Consider the following 20,046-nt stretch of genomic DNA (forward strand, 5'->3'; position numbering starts at 1 on the left):
GTAAATCATTTTCCACAGACGCTAAGGAAGATTATCATATGATTCCCATCAAATTATTTCTGTGTTCTACACTGACAAGCTATTTGTGCTGCATTCGTGATAAATAGTTCATTGCTTGAACTTGTAATAATTAAAGTCCCTTTGGAAATTTCACATCAGAAACAACACATTTCTCTAGTTTTTATTAACTTTTCAATACTATAATATGATTTACATTTTTTTCAGAGTGTTATATTTAAAATGAGGTTTCCTATTAAATTAAACAAACATTAAAACATGAAAGCAGGTCAGAAAGGAGCCATTGGAACTATGTTGACAACAGCACCACATCTCCTACGGTTGTTTCAGAGTCCTGACTGTGGTTAGAACTGATACCAGTGTCCGAGTCTGTGTCATTTGTGTAATTGCTAAATACTCTTTGAGTAAAGGGAAGAATCTCCCCATTGCTACTGGGAACCTCAGATTCCTTCGCTCTGTTTTCCTTTAACTGGCACCCATCTTTGTTGCTAATGTGAAGTGAATTGAATTCCTTGGCCAGGAGTTCATATTCTTTCGCTTTCATCTGAAGCAATGAGTCACTGTATTTAATCTCTTTCTGGATGCCACTCAAATGAGAGTGAATTTTCAAACCAGCTTTCATGCTTTTCTCCAAATCACACTTAACACTCTCTAAATTAGAGCTTTCCAGTTCACTTGCAGCTTCCCCTTCTGCATCTTCATTTATATCAATGCAAACACTTTTTACCTCCTTTTCTATTTCAGCAGAGAGCTTATCAATGAGTATTCGGTAATATTTTAGTCGTTCTTCCAGCTGTTCAATTCCATCACTTTCGCTCAGGTCCTCCAGGGTCTGGTTTTCCTCATACTGCAAGTCTAGATTTTGCTGAACTTCACTGAAACTGGGCATTAAATATGCATCCTGAACATAGTTTTCCCCATCATTTTCTACTCGATCAAGATGGAACTTAGCTTCACACTTTTCAATTTCCAGATCCAGCTCTTTCATTCTCTTGACTTGCTGATGAATAGTATGGTCCTGGGAAATGATCAGATGAACTAACGTCTCCATGTTATCTCGATCATGAGAAACTGTGTCCTGCTTAATTTTAGCCAGTTTCCGGAAAGTTTTTCTGACTATTCTTTTTTGTTTATCTGGTGGTAATGTCTTCATGTAGTTTGCTGGGCTGAGCTCCCACAGGTTTTCTGTGTTTTGCACTAATTTGGCTTCCGCTGTCCGCCACAAAGGAACTGGAAGAAAAGCATCTGCTTTAACCAAAACAAATTGCATATTGGGCTGCTCATCTCCCCACGCTTTCCAAAGCTTCAGGATTCTAGTTAGTGGAGGAAGAACCCGTTCGGAGCCTCTCCACTTCTCTACGATGCAGTAATCACTGGGCTTCCCCAGAAGAAATCGTTTCTCTCCAAACGTAGCCTCATGTTCCTCAAGCAAAGCCTGGATGACATCAGCAGAGGTGGTGCGTTTAGTCAGCCCACAGACAATCTTCTCTTCTTGGCAAACCCAAACCACAATTTCCTTCTCTTCTGAATCCATGTCTTTAGTTGGAGATCTGAAAGAAAAACAAAAGCACATTACATTTCTGTCATCGCCTGTGTAAACTCAGAAAGATGGTTTAACATTATTAATACGCTTTCTAAATTTTTACCCTTAATGAGAGAGGCATTTTTTTTTTTTTTTCTGTCTCCCAGGCTGGAGTGCAGTGGTGCGATCTCAGCTCACTGCAAGCTCTGCTTCCAGGGTTCACACCATTCTCCTGCCTCAGCCTCCAGAGTAGCTGGGACTACAGGCGCCCGCCACCACGCCCGGCTATTTTTTTTATTTTTTATTTTTAGTAGAGATGGGCTTTCACCATGTTAGCCAGGATGGTCTCGATTTCCTGACCTTGTGATCCACCCATCTTGGCCTCCCAAAGTGCTGGGATTACAGGCGTGAGCCACTGCGCCCAGCCGAGAGAAGCATTTTTAAGTCGAGAATAAGAGTCAGAAGATTGGCTGGGTGTGGTGGCTCACACTTGTAATCCCAGCACTTTCGCAGGCCGAGGCGGGTGGATCACCTGAGGTCAGGAGTTTGAGACCAGCCTGGCCATCATGGATAAACCCCGTCTCTACTAAAAATACAAAAATTATCCGGGTGTGGTGATGGACACCTGTAATTCCAGCTACTCAGGAGGCTGAGGCAGGAGAATTGCTTTAATTGAGGAGGCGGTGGTTGCAGGGAGTGGAGATTGTGCCACTGCACTCCAGCCTGGGCAACAATGTGAGACTCCATCTCAAAAAAAAAAAAAAAAGTCAGAAGATATAATGCAAGAAAAATATAAAAACCATGGAAAGAATCTTAATTATCTTTTTATTTCCTAGTGTGCTCTAGGAAGAGCAAACTTTCATTCAAGAAAACTGAGGCTATTTTAATTAAAGCATAGGTAGCAATAGTGAGGTCATAGAGTTAAAAATAATACAAAATGGAAAAATCGTCATTCTTTTTCATTAACAACTGTTTATTTCATGCCAACTATATGCCAGACACATCTGAAGATACTAAGGATATAGTAATGAACAAAGAAGACAAGAATGCTGACATGAATATGTAACAATGTAATATCAAATCACAGTAAATGCTATGAAGAGAATTAAACTGGGTGAAGGAATAGAAAACGACCTGGAAGAACGGCAGTCTATTTTACTTAAAGTGCTTAGGACGGTCTTCCCCAAGGAGGTGACATTTGAATAGGGATATCAATTATCAAAAAGAGGCAATCAGAGTTCTCAGGGAAGAATTCCAGGAACAATGAGCAGAAATATAAGGATCTAGGGACAGCAATAACGTGAATGTAGTTGAAAGCTGAGGATAGCAGAGGTGGAAATTGCTGCTAGTGGGAAGGAGAGATTAAATAATAGGCAACAGAGGGGATGGAGAAAAGCAACATCTCCTTTCTCCATCCCCTACTTTAGAGAAGGGGGAAGCTAAAGAAAGTGTTAGCTAACACTTTCCTAAGCTAAAGCAACTGGAAAGTTTTAAGCAGAGGTAAAACTAATTTATGCTTTACACATGTCTGTCTTCTGTTTGTGAAATGGACTGGAAAATAGAAAAAAATAGAAGCAAGAAACCTATTGCATCAGTCTAGAAAAGAGATGATTTCCTGGACTAGAGTTTTAACAATACAGATATCATAAAAGAATCAAAGTTGGGATATAGATGATTAGACAGATAGATCCCCCCTACCCAGCACAGAGAGGCACACACATGTATTTATGTAAATATACATGTATATATGGGCTTGATAGTACTTTCCTCTGTACTACAGAAGGTCAAGGGGGATAAAACACTTCAGTTCTCTGGAGAAAAAATGACACAGGTAGTAAAAGAAGCAAAAATTCCATGATGTCTAGATCATACCTATTGGAAAATTTTTAGGATCATACTTTCCATCATGACTATACATCAAGTTGACTGTGTCTTTCATAATGCCTCTTTAAAAGAATGCTAGGAAACAAATGACATGAAATTAATTATGCTACAGTGTGATTTATGATGGTATAACAGTTTTGAGTAGTAATTGGCTTCTTGTGAAAGTTAAGTCAAATCATTTGTCACTTTATTTATATAGTGCACTCAAAGGATATGACTCCAGGAAGCACTTACCAAAGAAAATTTCCCTGGCTCCTATAGTAATTTAACATTTAGAATTTATAGTGTTTATGTTTTGGTAGCAATAGTGATTAATTCTATGTTTTTATCTTTATTTTAAATTAAGTAACTCTTATACTTTGGTTATTGACTCACCTGAAGTAAAAAAGTTATTACTAAAAGTGAAAGATAAATCAGGGATGCCAAGTAACACTAAAGATTAGGTCCAACTCCTAACAAAAAATTTCCAGGAAAATATAAGTATTCACATGGAGGAAGTAAAACGTTATAGTTTATTACTCAAAAAATCACACCGAGTTGTGATAATTCTCTTATAAAATATTTTGCACTTAATGACTCAATATTGAGTATTATATTTTGAAGTAAGTATGATATTTGACAATGTTTATAATTTATCATTTAATAATTGCAAGCAGTAAAAGAGTAGGTTAGAAATTAGAATACCAAACTTACTTTCATATTTTGATTAGTAGAGAAATAAGACATAAATACTTTCTAAACAAAAACAAGTAAGTTCTTTAAGTAAGTGATACTAACTACCATCTGTATTATGGCTATATAGCACAAGTCAGCTCTAAATAAATCCTTACCTTAATATGTTTTAATTATGTACATGCAATATCCAAAATTAGTATAAACTTTTTTGTACCACGTAGAGTTAATTTACTTCAACTAGGATATTTGAAAAGCAGTAAACAATATTCTATGTACTTATTGCATGTTAAATTACAAAATTTACTGTAAACTTTTATAAATAATGGTAAAAATAAAATTAAATAATGGTCATAATTATCAACCTTATAATGCTAATAGTTATTACGTTAAAACTAAGGACAAATTTGTTTTATGTTATTTTTTGGTATTTAAGATTAAATTCTAAAAGAAATCCTGTTCAAAATAAATAGCATTAAAGATAGTAACTATCAATCATAAAGTATCTAAAATGTTCCAGGCACTGTTCAAATCTCTTGCTTGTACTAAGTAATTTAATTGTCACCATTCTGTAAGGAAGGTAAAAATATTATCCCTATTGTACAGATAAAGAAAGAGAGGCACAAGAGGTGTTGGTAGCTTGCCTGAGGTCACACAGTGAGCGGTGCAATGAAGGTTCAAACATAAGCAAGAAAACTGGCTCCAGAGTCCGCAGTTCTAAACACTACACTATAGAAACAAATTTATAAGTTTGATAATTTAGATACGTGGATTAATTTGGAAATAAAATGAACCACTTTTTTAGCAAGAACTTAAATTAGTCTTTGATACCGATAGAATGAACCACAGTGCCCCATTAGAGCACTCAATTGATCAAGGAAGAACTTTTCCACTAGGCAGCCATAAAGAAATGTGTGCAGAAATTGTTCTCTTCTGTGCCTTTTTAATTTTAGTCAAATCTTGTTTTATAGTTGATGCAGTAATAAAAGATTTCTGGCTGACCTGGGTATCTCCCTTAGCTGACAAAACTCTCATGTAACCAAAAACCTGTGTTGTTGTCTCCTTAGAATAGTCCCTATTTCCTGTAGCAGACCTATAAATTCTTTATCCCTACACTAGAGCTCTGAAGGAGACTCTAAAACTAAGCACATATTCATTTTTAATAGAATAATAATAATGATGATGATGATGATGATGAAGATGATGTATGTGACAATTCCCCAATACCCCCATGACCCCTATTCCAATTGGAATCCTTCCTGCTTTGGAAGGATCAAGTTCTTGTATATTGTGGCCTCCTCTAGAGATCTGCCAGTTTTCACCTCACGTGGAAAGAACACTAATGATCATCATGCACATTGGTTCTACGTTACATACTAAAAAAGTAATGCCTTATTAATAACCTCACAATCTGACTGGCACCAAAACTATCATTTTCTTTGTTTTTTTTTTTTTTTTGAGACGGAGTCTGGCTCTGTCACCCAGGCTGGAGTGCAGTGGCGCGATCTTGGCTCACTGCAAGCTCCGCCTCGCGGGTTCACGCCATTCTCCTGCCTCAGCCTCTCCGAGTAGCTGGGAGTACAGGCGCCCGCCACCACGCCCGGCTGATTTTTTTTGTATTTTTAGTAGAGACGGGGTTTCACCGTGGTTTCGATCTCCTGACCTCGTGATCTGCCCGCCTCGGCCTCCCAAAGTGCTGGGATTACAAGTGTGAGCCACCGCGCCCGGCCCTCTTTCTTTCTTTTTTAAATTTGCCCCAAATGTCCTATTTTCTGCAGTCAGCTATTTCTCAGTATTTCGGGGAAATTTTACAATCATGCAAACAGAACAATTTTTAAAACTTCTTCTGAGCACATTTAAAAGTAATAACCATCTATTACTGAATTCAGGCAATAAATCATTCATAACTATTATATGCTTCACCAGGCCTAGAGTCTACTTTATAGCAGACTTAGGATTTATTTAAAATAAACCATATTTATTTTATAATGTGGCTGCGGCTGAATTTCTATTCATTTATTCCACAAATGTTTGTTAAGCACCTCTTCTATGGCTGGCACTGTAATGGGAAATGTGTATGATACAAAGACATGTGTGATTTATAAGAAAATGTTTCTCTCCTATTGTGGGAAACAGTGCCAGGGTTGAGAATGGAACGTTTTGTTTGTTTATTGGTGGTTCTAGTGCTAAATTTCCTATTACATTAGTAGCACCCAGTTGCTAGACTGACATAGACTTATGACCCTCAGCATCATTTCATAAAGTTAAAAAAATTAAAAAATATAGAAAGGATATGGAATAAATATCCATCAAAATTAAACCAGTTTAGAAATCTTAAATAATCATTACTTTATAGACATAAATGTTTTCATTTGATCACAGCCCCATGAAAATCTAGTCATCTAATATAAATAAATATTTTAACAGCCGAGCTGGGTCTAAATAAAATGTTCCCATCTCAATCTTTGCAAATTTACTATTTAGTAGAAATAATGATATCTACAAACGCAAACACAGCTAAAGGTTAAACATACAAATTTAGACTAGATAGCTTTGTTTGTTATGTAATACCATGTAACAAACAGTTCTTACCTAATGGATTCAAATCTAGTAGTTGAGACACATAACCTCCAATTGTAATGCAACAGGGGATTGCGTAAAATATACACATATATTGCATGTGTAAAATTGTTATTTGTTCTGTTTTACTTTGCTTTTTGTGTGTGTGTTTGTTGGGGCTGAGCAGATAAACATTGCTTTATTGTGTTTTTAATTATAAAATCTCATATCCCAAGATTCATGTCCATTTTCTATTCTTATCTCAGTGTTTTAGTTTCATTGACGAACAATGCCACTGCCAATTTGATTGTTATTATTCCTTTTTTTTCCTTATCAGCTCACCATACTCTGCTCTTGCTCACTCAATACTTTTTAATACCTCAAATATTTTTTTTCCTGTTCATTGGAAATATGTTTATTGATATTTACTATTTTCAATCCAATGAAGATATTTCTATTTTAGGGGTTTCTCGACTTGCAACAGCCCTGAAGTTAAGAACCCATGTATAGGGCATTACTAATATTATCCCAATTTTATAGATGACAGAACTGAGGCAAGGAGAGGAAAAGTCACTTGCCTAAGGTCACAAAGCTAGGAAGTAGGAGTGTTCCTTCCAGCTCTGGCTTTATACTTTAACCTATAACTAATCCCTGAAAGTAGATTACAATAGCCATTAAGACTACCCACTTACAAATATTTTCCAATTTATATGAACTGATTACATGTCAATAGTTATTTTTAAATTAACACTTGGAACTCAATGCACTTTTCCTCATAAATTAATGTTTTACCTACTGTAGTTAAACTCCCGGGTTGAATGCTTTTAGGTAAGGTATAATTTTGCCTTCCTTTAATTCTATTATCTTCTTCTTGAACATTCAGTATAAAGGCAAGCATTGAGAGAATCCCCTGTATCTGACTCTGGAATACTAGAGGAATACGGACTGAGACTGGAGGCAGATGATAAAATTGATATTGATGTTGGTTCCAAGAGTGATCCTCACTAGATACTCTGGAAGGGAGTAACTAACAGGTGGATATCCTGATGGGCACCTCTACAGGAATACCATAATTGTTTGCAAGTGTAGGTTAGTTTAAATTAACTGGTTATAAAATAGAGATTTCCTGGATTATGGCATTCCAAATGTATTACTCCTGTGTTACATTATAGAGGAAAAGCATTTACTCAAAAAATTGTACATTTAACAGAATAAAGTAACTACCACACTCACAATTCATTGCCAGTTTCGGTTTCGAATTTTAGGTGAACTTGATAACTGTTATCTTCACAATTTGAAAGTGGATATAAAATTTCATAAGCCAGAATTAAATTGGGTCATGGCTTCAAAGTATAGTACTTAGCATCCTAATAGCTTATTATCTATGAACTTTCTTTAATAAATTATATGGTCAGAAAGATTTGAATCAGTTATCTACACCATTACTTATACCAAGGTAATTCACCTGATGTCCACTTTAAGCAGGAAAAACAATGAATAAATAAAAATTCAGAGTACCATCTTACTCGATGTTAATTAGGGTATGTCACATTTTGGTTCTGATTAAAATACACCACAATCAATAAAACTTAAGAAGTTGTACAATGAAATATATGTTCAAAATTGAATAAGATTATAGCTGTGTTTGGACTTGGCTTGAACTAGTTTGTTCCTAACAAAAGAGAAAAGGCTCTTTTAGTCATGTCTAAACTATGACTCCCACCATTTCATAACTACTTCACACAATTATCTTTTTAGTTATTGGAAATTGAATGAAAAGCAATTCAAAACATCATTCAAAAGATTTTGTTACACTATTATATGCATATATTATGCTACAACTATATGTAGTATACATTTATGAAATTTCTTATGCACATAACTATTCTTAGTTGTATATGTGTTTTTGATACCTTATTAAATTTGATAATATTAAATATATCCTAAGGTTTTCACAGAAATATTTTGTTTTGTTGCTTAGCATACTTCTGTTTATTTTAAAGATAGTTTATAATCACATAGTATGTTTGAAAATTATTAATATATACACAAGAGAAATTTTTTAATGTTCATAATGCTATAATGTACATTTTAATTTAATAGCCCCTGAAATATTGATGAGATTCATTTGTAAATATTCTGAAAAATATATAGCAGGAACGATTGGACTTGGAAATTTAAATTTATGATTTTATCTTAGTTTTTATCAGATTTTAAAAATTTAGCTAAATCTTTTTTTCTAATTCTATATATTCTTCACTATAATACTGCAATATAGATGTCTGGCATATTTCTGCAAATAAAAATAAGAGTAATAGAACTGGAAAATTGTGGAAAATATACTGTATAAATACAGGTTACTAGGAATGACAATAAAATTACCACTATTATTATTTAATACACAGAATGGTGTAGTGTTTTTAATATTCTTATTCAGTAACCTTATTGAACTTAGTATAGTAGTTAGCAATATTATTTTATAAATATTTTCTAACCTATGCACGATGTTTTTTCACCTGTTTCAGCTAGTCTTTTTTTTATTGGCATGAACTCTACCAAAATAAAATAACTCTTAACCAAATAAGAGGCATTTTAAAAATCATTAGTATACACTTTGGATCAAAGATTAGCCAAGAGTGTTTTTAATCTTCCCCAATTTATAGTTTTCTGATTTTGATTAAATTTGTGCTAATGAGGCACATTTCACTGAAAAGATAGATATATACTTGGTTATTTGTCTACACCAGTTTCATTATTCAGGTTTTGCCTTTTTAGAATATCTTCATCATAAATTCAAGAGGATTTATATACTACATGAAACTTTCAACAATATGTGTTAGCCTCAGTGGTATTTTTCCATATTCACTCTGAAATATTAGTGAAAAATTGAATATGAAACTTTTTACATTGACTCTGTTATGAAGCAAGAGCTTAAAATAGTTCTCCATTGATAATTAGCATTAACACAAAAATTACACTGAATTAAAATAAGTTGGCTTGTAATAAAAAGGCAAGATTCATACAATCAAATATTCTTTTAAAATACTTTAATTGACTAAGCACAAAGCATCAAGAAATAAATTAAGTTTAAATCTTGAAATTTTAAGATAAAATATTGTCTATGATATTGTAACATCAAATTGGAGATTCAACAAAACTTGTATTTACAGAAAAGGAATTTAGTGTGGAGGTAGAGAAAAATGAAGCTAAATGGATAAAATTTGGCAATCTTTATTCAGTGATCCAAAGATAAAAGGCACTAAAGTTGGGGTCTGGAAAGTCAATCAAAGAGCAAAATTTCTTCCTAGTGTATAGTAGACACTAAACTTTGGCTGAAATTTTATATATAAAACTTAGCAGGATGAATACCAAACGCTTTCAAAATAATAAGAATAAATAAAATATTAAATTATTAATCAGGAATAATTACATTATAAGATATGCTTCTAAAACCCATTATATGAACACTAGGATGCAATCTGTAAATATTTATGGAAAATATTTGGAACTCTGAATGTATTTTTCCATAGAACATATGAAACAACTCTTTATTTCCTAGGCCAGCCTGGAAAGTATAATACTAACACAATCTAGCTACTGTGTAAAGGAGTGATTCCAAGGGAAATGCTTTTATTGCTTGAGTCTCTGCAGAACAAGACTTCATGCTTGAAAATCAGAGTCTGGACTTTTTCAGTTTCAAGCTATTGGTGGCACCTATGCCTAGAGATTGTGATGGAAACTTCCATCAGATTGAAGGATAAGACCTGTGAAGCTTTGGGGGCATATCTGAGTCTTGGCCAGCTTCCCAAAGACTAGTCTTTGTTTCCTTCTTATTACCATTGTTTATTCTTTAAACTGAAATTTATCTCAGTGGTTCCCTACCAAGGGTGATTTGCCCCCAGGAGACATGTGACAACGTGTAGAGACATTTTTGGTTTTCACATCAGGTGGCACTGTTGACACACCCTGTTCCAGATTTAAAACAAAACAGTATGTATCCAGTGGGTAGAAGCCAGGAAGATAAATATCCTACAATGCACAAGACAGCCTCTCATATCAAATAATTATCTGGCCTGAAATGTTAATAGTGGCACTGCTGAGAAGCCCTGTTCCAGATTTAAAATAAAACATACTTTCATCATAGCTCCCCTTTTACCCCTTTTTCTTACCACTTCTAGGGAATCTAAGAGTAAAATTTATTAAATCAAAAATAACAAGCCAGGGAGACCCACCAATCTCAAGTAGTCTAAAACATATGATGAAAGGTGGCATTCTATTTAACGAAATATGAATAGGACTTTTTTTTGCTCCTTTTCATCCCATCATCAACTTTTATGCTTGCTATAATTAATTCTACCCAACTGGGCCTCCCTTTGTTAACTCCAGAGGTAGTTCTAAGGAATAAGATTAATTTTAGTTCATGGAAAGGCTTCCATTTAAAACCTTGTAAATTTTTCTTCTTGATTAAGAAATTGTATTGAATATATGGCCACTATATATGGGAAATGAGCTATGGGATAAAAAGAAGGTATGTGGATGACATGACATACTCGGAATGGTGGAGACCCATGCAGTGATGGTTGTGGTAGGGCTGTGAGTCAGCAAAACGGGTTATTGCAATTCTCTTATATGCCTTCCTTGAAGTTATTTCTTTCGTGGACAGAAGGGACAAAGAAAGATCAGAATTAGGAAGGAAGATTTCTAGGCACTCAAATGTTAAGGAAAGAGGTGGTCAAGAAATTATTTGCAGTCTTTACAAGGTGAAAGGGAAACCCCACCACACACAACTGTAGGAAATGAGAGAGAGAGAGAAAAAAACAAAAACCTCTGGTTTAGGGGAGTTGTAGGCAAAAAAAAAGATAGGTCTAAATAAGACAGGGACAGCCTTTAAAAAATAGCTTAGCAATAAAATTAAACTGAATATATTTTGCTTTTGTTGTCCAGAAGACATTCTGGAATCTAATATGGTCACAAAGTCATCATTATTCATGTGAATTGGTGGCATGCATTATTCTAAACAAAAATATGGTTATTTGTGCTTTCTGATTGCTGAATATAAAGCAATGGTTACTCCTTTGGATATATACCCAGTAATGGGATTGCTGAGTCTAATGGTATTTCTGAATTTAGGTCTTTGAGGAATTGCCACACTGCCTTCCACAATGACTGAACTAATTTACACTCCTACCAACAGTGTATAAGCATTCCTTTCTCTCCACAACCTTGCCAGCATCTGTTATTTTTGATTTTTGTTTTTAATAATAGCCATTCTGACTGGAGTGAGATGGTATCTTGTTGTTTCGATTTGCATTTCTCTAATGATCAGTGATGTCGACCTTCTTTTCATATGATGGTTGGTTGCATGTATGTCTTCATTTGAAAAGTACCTGTTCGTGTCATTGGCCCACTTTTTTATGGGATTGTTTGTTTTTTTCTTGTAAATTTGTTTAAGTTCCTTACAGAGGCTAGATATAAAAATGCATGTACACACACATATGTCCATTGCAGCACTATTCACAATAGCAAAGACATGGAATCAACCTAAATGCCCATCAATGGTAGACTGGATAAAGAAAATGTGGTTCATATACACCATGAAATACTATGCAGCTATAAAAGAATGAGAACATGTCCTTACAAGGATATGAATAGAAATGGAGTCCATTATCCTTGGCAAACTAACATAGAAACAGAAAACCAAGTACTCACATGTTCTCACTTATAAGTGGGAGCTAAATGATGAGAACACATGGACATACAGAGGGCAACAACACACACTGGAGCCTTTCAGAGGGTAGAGGGTAGGAGGAGGGAGAGGTTCAGGCAAAATAACTAATAGGTACTAGGCTTAATACCTGGGTGAGGGGATAATCTGTATAACAAACCTCCATGACACACGTTTAGCTATGTAACAAACCTGCACTGGTACCCCTGAACTTAAAAGTTAAAAAAACAAAAAAAGCAACGGTTACTAACATTCTACATTTTATCAGTATTTGGCTAAGCTAAGATAGTGTCATAGCCTGATTTTTTTCATGCTGTAGAAGGTAAATAAATGTTTTCAGCCAAAATTTTCTTTCCATAGAGAAATGGGGATTACCTTTCCAATATTTTCTTAAAACATAGTACACATAATTCCCTTCAAAATTTCAGTTAAATATCAGTACATTTATAATAATATAATCCTCAGTAGATAGAAGCTGATTTTACCTTAATATCATTACACAATTTAAAGTCATAGGCATGAAACAAAACCAGAATTAGTACAAAATATTATTCACCTATATGTGTTTGATATTCTGACATATGCAGTATGGAATAATAATACAGAGAAAAATATTGATTTCTCATCAGAGAATCTGACACAGAAGGAAGCACAGATTTTAATAACTTTCCATAAAAATTAAACTTTTTATGAAAAATATAAATGACTAAGCCAGTTATGAAAATCCTTTCTAGACAGAACATCTTATGCAAATAAGTTACTGAGTCTTATGGAGAATGAGGTCCAGCCTACTGAAAACCTCAGCATCTCACTGTATATGGCATTCATATTAAAAGCATGCCAGCAAACAAAACTTGGAGACAGAATAACTCAGAGATGCCAAGTTTGGAAATAGAGTTAGGAATGGGAGCTATAAAACAATAAGAAGACAAGATACTATATTTCAGTATATTTATCTCAGGCTCAAATGTATAGAATGTATAGAAATTCACACTACTTTGAATAAAAGCATATAATACATTAGATAATAAAGATGTGTTTATTTATAAAGAACAATTTACTAAATTAATCCCTGTTCCAGAAATTGTAAATTTGTATTTGAGTTTGCAAACCCAGCTCTGTACCAGTTATGAAGTTTAAAATGTTTTAAGATGCCATGAATAATCTATTTGGATGTTAAAGGGTCAAATACAATGTCACAGCCATTTTCAAACTAAAAGATCATACTTTTAAATTCAATACTATCTTTTCCCAAGAATCAGTTATTAGAGTACAACTACAATTGGTTTACCTAATAAATTAACTTAGGTTTATTATGACTATGTAAGAGAAAAATTTATCTTTTGTATAATATGGCTGGTTGTCTTTGTAATTAGAGAAAAGAAGTGATCCAAACCCAAGCAGAAATTTAGAGGCAAAATTGGGTAAGAATAAATGGTTAAATGTACAATTTTTAATAAAAATTTTTATATAAGCAAATTGCATTTATTCTAGGTTACCTCCAAACACATTGTTCATTTTAAATTATGGTATATAAATTATTATAATTTGTTTCAACATGTATTTGTTAATGGAACTTCAGTTTTAACAAATACGATTCAGTGTTAAGGGTATAAAAGAAATGGAAGATAAAATGATCTTTATATTCAGAATATTGTCATATAGCTGGAAAGAAAAAAATACATGTTTAGAGAAATAAATTTTTTAAATTCAAGACCACACTAAGCATTACTAGAAATCATAAGATATGCTTTGTACAAATGTACTATACAATTTCAGAGAAGAAAAACAACAATAAAGTTAAGTAGTCTTTAATAAATAATAAAAAAGACATAGAAGTTGTCCTCAATACCTTCAATTCATTCACAACTTCCATAACCCTTTGTAGAAACAGCTTCAAGAGATTTAATGTGGGATGAAGGTGGTAATTTAGATTTTGTCTGTAAAGGAGACCTATTCAAATTGTGCCTTAACATGATTAATGTGGGCATGGTAGCTGAGGAACAGCTACTTAAAAAATAGTAAGATAACTACAGAACAGCTGAGGATAGGCAAAAGATCCATTGGATAATAATAACTCATATATATTGTATGCTTAGTAAATGTCAGCAATTGTTGTAAATGCTTTATGCATATAAATTCACTTTTCATTACAACCATATCAAGTAGGTTGTATTATCAAACCCATGTTACAGATTAGAAAACTGAGGCACAAGAGATTAAGTGTTTGTTCAATGCTACCCTCAGCTAATAAGTGGAGTAAAATAAGTTTAGATAAATGAATTAGAATTGAGTCGGACCACTGATGAACTCTCTAGTGAATCTAATATAATAATCAATATATTTTAGTAAGTTTTTTTTCCGAAAACAAAATATAGTATCTGAGTTCGATTTGAACCTATTGAGAAAATATGCTTTTGTGGTATAAAAACATAAGACAATATATATTTATCAACTACATCAATGTATTATCAATATACAAGCTTATCTATCAATGCAATATTCGATAATTGATTTTCTTGCAATCCGGTGGCTCATCATACACAGTTTAAAGCAGTTTAAAACTGAATTTTTTAAAGCAGTTTAAAACGGAACTATAAAACTGGCCAGGCGCGGTGGCTCACGTCTGTAATCCCAGCACTTCTGCCGAGGCGGGCGGATCACGAGGTCAAGAAATCGAGACCATCCTGGCCAACATGGTGAACCCTCGTCTCTACTAAAAATACAAAAATTAGCCGGGCGTGGTGGCGGGTGCCTGTAGTCCCAGCTACTTTGGAGGCTGAGGCAGGAGAATGGCGTGAACCCGGGAGGCGGAGCTTACGGTGAGCTGAGATCACGCCACTGTACTCCAGCCTGGGCTAGAGAGCGAGACTCCGTGAAAAAAATAAAAAAGGGAACTATAAAATTATTTTGTAATTTCTGTGGTGAACACTAGAATAAAATATTGAATTGCCCGTTCAATTCAGATTTCTAAAAATATTTTTAAAAACTGGATTAAACAAAGTTTCTTCATGGTATTGTAAACCTCCAAAAAAATATAATGAGTAACTTGGAAGGAATCAAATGCATTTATGTTTGATTACTGGCTTTTTCACATACTAGGCAATTTTTACTGCTTTAAGCATTCTTTTTTTTTTTTCTTTCTTTTTTTACAGACAGGGTCTCACTATGTTGCTCGAGCTGGTCTTATACTTAAGTGATCCTCATGCCTCAGCCTCCCAAGGTCCTGGGATTACAGGCACGAGCCACAGTGCCTGGCCGCTTTAATCATTCTTGATTATACTACAATGTTTATCATAAAAATTAGCAAAATATAGATTTTAAATAAGAAAATTTAAAATGACCTATTCATTCCTGCACCTGGAGATAATTAGTATTTAATTATTTTCTAATAAAAATATCAATATTTAATGAACACTTACTATGTGCTATGCTCTAAGTGCTTTACATGTTCAAACCTATTTAATCCAAACCAATGAAGATGCACTAAAATTATGCCCATTTTATGGATGAGTGAATGAATAAGTACAGACAGATCATTATACACATCTAAGCTTCAATTTTCTCATCTACATAGCACACCCAAATCACAAGTTTGTGATAAATATTAAATTACACAATATATGTGAAGTTCCTAAGCCAATGACTGACAGATAGTTAGCATTTATAATGACTAGTTCCCTGTCTGCTTTAGAAAAACCAAAAGAAAGAAGACAACAATAATGTGGTTATATGAAGACCAGCAGAACGCCAAGTTCATATTTGTAAATAATTAGTACCTTGTCTAGATATTTAAACATACAAAGCTAAAATTTCTCTGCTAGTTTTGGAAATGGAAAATTGAAAAGGATAACTGGTTCAGTTATTTTTCTAGTTTTCTTTAGACTTGTTCATTATTCAATAAATAGGTGATAAGTCAGTGTTTTGATGTTCAAATAAGTTTGGAAATTATTTGGCTACCATGGTGTTGGCAAACTATAGCCCTTTGATCACATGCAGGCCACCACCAGTTTTGGTATGGTTCATGGGCTAAGAATGTGTTTTACATTTTTAAATGTTTTTAAAACTCAAAGGAAAATAACCAGCTTAGACATGAAAAATATGATTCAAATTTCAGTGTCCATAAAGTTTTATTGAAAACCAGCCATGCTCATTTGTTTAAATATTGTATATGGCTGTTTTCACGCTGCAATGACGAAGTTGAGCATCTGACAGAGAGTGATCTTATGGTTCACAAACCTTAAAATATTTACTTTTAGTCCTTTACTGAAAGTTTGCCAACCCCTGGAGAAACACAGTGAAATAGATTTCTTTACTTTAGGAATTCTGAGGGCATTTAATATGATGATGTTACATCATAAAGCCCCAAGAAAAGGAAAATGATTTCAGTATATAGAATTTTCTAAATGTATTTGACCTTGGCACAACATTTCACAATATTTAAGGTTTACATGAAACATCTATAATGCACAACTTCAACTATTTTTTTACCATATAAAATAAAAAATGTCATCTTTTTTCCTCAGAAGCCACCTGTATTTGCTAACAAGAAATTAAATAATATTTCCCTCATGTAAATAATGTATGACTGCATATAATTCTATTAAAATGCTGATGGGATCTCTTACATAAAACATTAAAAATTTTTTTCAGGAATACATATTGAATGTCAATCTAGGAGACCTTTGAATGTTTTCTTTAAGTTTTAGAGAATTGTTCAATTTATTTCTAGTAAGTTTCAAAGCATGGTATGTTCCCCCACTTGTTCAGTCTTTAAAAGCTACATTGAGGCCGGGCGCAGTAGCTCGTGCCTGTAATCCCAGCACTTTGGGAGGCCGAGGTGGGCAGATCATGAGGTCAAGAGATCCAGACCATCCTGGCCAACATGGTAAAATCCTGTCTCTACTAAAAATACAAAAATTAGTCAGGCATGGTGGCATGGGCCTGTAGTCCCAGCTACTCGGGAGGCTGAGACAGGAGAATCTCTTGAACCCGGGAGGTAGAGGTTGCAGTGAGCCAAGATCATGCCAATGCACTCTAGCCTGGCAACAAAAAATAAATAAATAAATAAATAAATAAATAAATAAATAAATAAATGCTACATTGACCAATAAATTCTAAGTTTGTTTGGCTATTTTCTACACTTAAAAAATAATCACCTCAGAAAAAATGAAGGCATTTTAGGTAAAGCAAATATGCTACACATGAAATAGGAAGCTCTGGCCCACAACTAACTGATTAATTTTACCCAGTATGTGGCAAATGTCTTCTGAAGTAACATTTGTTTTTGGATCGTAGAGCTGCAATCCTAGGGAGAGATAAACACAGAACTCATAAATAATACAGCTCTTTTCTTAGGTTGCTAAGGAAATTTGAATCACTGTTTTGATAGATAAAGCATGAAATATAGTGCTATGAAAATAGTTTCCTCCGAACACAAACCATTAACATTTTTAAAAAATAGTTTGAAAATTGGAGTCTTTCAGAAAATTAATGACTCTATGAAAACCTAGGACAGTCATCACTTGATAAAAACAAAAGAAAAAATTATCTTGAAAATTAAAATTTGATATATATGTTTGTGTATATACGAGTGTGTGTGTATGTTTATTTGTATTTATTAGTTCTGTGCTCTACTAATGCTACTTTAATTTTCTAAGAAGTAATATTATAAACCAGTCATGCGGGATAAGAAAAACCCTAGACATTCCATAATGGCCGGGTAGCTATAGAACGTAATTCCCATGAACAGGGAAAAGGGAAGAGAATGTGTAAAGAATGTGTATTGGAAACTACTTGGGGTTAAGTAAACTAAGCTCATAGTTCAGATTCCGGAAATTGATTATAATCCAAATGTAAATATTTAACATGTGGTATTTACCAGATGAAATGGTGAGAAAATATCGAGTCTTGTTGGAAATTCGAGTGTTCACTTCCCAGTATTACCTGCACCTGGGAGGTTGCTGAAGTGCCCTTACTGATTGGTATTCTGTAAAGAAATATTTCGCAACAGAAAAATAAGTGCTTATTAAAAGGAAAGTCACCTAGCCTTAATGTTTTGTTTACCGGTAACTATTGTAATTTCAGCTATTAGTAAGAGATTTTCTTTTGACAGCTGAATCCATATTGGCTTTGCCTTCTTAGTGGAATATATTTCTAATGATAATGATTTTGAGCTTATATTTACCTGCAACCACCTGCTCTTCCCCTCTAAATGTATTCTGAGATAAGCTGGTAAACTTGAAGGGCATAAGTCATATGCAGGAATTTCAGTTATCCAGTTGGATAGCTGAAAACATGAGGTGAGCCCCGTTATCCCTGACTTTCATTTTCTGAATATACCCTGTAATGAACTGCAATAAAATAACTTCCAATTGGAAGCTTCATCTGAATAATCAACTATTTACATTAATCACAAATAAATTTCTTAAAGAGAAAAAGAAAATTATTAACTTGTAGAAACGAGAGTACATCAGGGCCTGCCATTCTATTTTGTTAAGGAAAAGGAGATAGATTATTCTTGGGAACATTATTGATAAGAGAAAAATACTAATCGTCTATATCAAAAGTATTGTGACTTTATTTTTCTTCCCTAGGTTTTAAACTCTTTAATATGCTTTGAATTTTACTGTCGCCACCTCTTCTAGGACTTTGCTTTATAATTCACCCCTTCGTAAACTCTTTTTATCTTCTACCTTTTACTCTGGTTCTTTCTACTATCTTGTCACATTAAAAGAACCTTCGCTTGACCACATATTCCCCTCCACTATCTTTCCTTCTCACACCAAATAGCAATCCATCATTATTCTCTCTAGTACCTCACTTTCCAGAAACTCCTCAACCCACCGCAAAATGTCTACTGCCGGCCAGGTGTGGTGGCTCACGCTTGTAATCCCAGAACTTTGGGAGGCCGAGGCGGGCAGATCACGAGGTCAGGATATCCAGACCATCCTGGCTAACACGGTGAAACCCCGTCTCTACTAAAAATACAAAAAATTAGCAGGGCGTGGTGGTGGGCGCCTGTAGTCCCAGCTACTCTGGAGGCTGAGGCAGGACAATGGGGTGAACCCTGGAGGTTGAGCTTGCAATGAGCTGAGATCACGCCACTGCACTCCAGCCTGGGCGACAGAGCGAAACTCCGTTTCAAAAAAAAAAAAAAAGATGTACTGCCTCCACTCATCCTCAGTAGACACATTTCTTCTTAGGGTTATCAGAAATCTCTTAACTGCCACACCCAATAGCCACTTGCAGAACTGATCTGACATATCCTCTTTGTAACATAATGCATTGTGACCTCCTCCTCCCATTCTTGCAGCTCTCCTCTCCTTGACTGTTACGATGCCATTCTCACATGGCTCTTCCTTTACTTTTCCAGCTGCTTCTTCCCAGATCCCACATGGACCTTGCTTCTTCCACACAGTCAATAGGTGTGGATGTCATGCAAGTTAAGATTAGCATGGCCACAAACACTTGACAGTTCTTCCCATTAAGAGAATTTCTCTATTTCTTCACCCCTTGAATAGACCTTGGAACTTGCTATGACCAATGGAATGTGGCAAAAACCATGTTTGCGTGTTCTGGAGTTCAGGCTTCAAGAAGCCTTGTAGCTTCTGCTTACTTCTTTTTGGAATGCCGTCCTGAGACTGCTGTTTGATGAAAAAGCCTG

The 20,046-nt window shown here is 34.5% G+C and overlaps 1 protein-coding gene across 1 annotated transcript in view; it reads right to left on the reverse strand.

Moving 5' to 3' along the window:
* Positions 1-307: 307 nt before the first annotated feature.
* RASSF9 (Ras association domain family member 9) overlaps positions 308-20,046 on the reverse strand; it is a 32,375-nt gene continuing 12,636 nt past the window's right edge. Inside the window, exon 2 of the mRNA XM_032171673.2 lies at positions 308-1,568. Coding sequence (XP_032027564.1) covers positions 308-1,568 — 1,261 coding nt within the window. The remainder of the gene's footprint in view (positions 1,569-20,046) is intronic.

The sequence above is a fragment of the Hylobates moloch genome, unplaced genomic scaffold (genome assembly GCF_009828535.3).
Source record: "Hylobates moloch isolate HMO894 unplaced genomic scaffold, HMol_V3 SCAFFOLD_12, whole genome shotgun sequence".
Lineage (NCBI taxonomy): Eukaryota > Metazoa > Chordata > Mammalia > Primates > Hylobatidae > Hylobates > Hylobates moloch.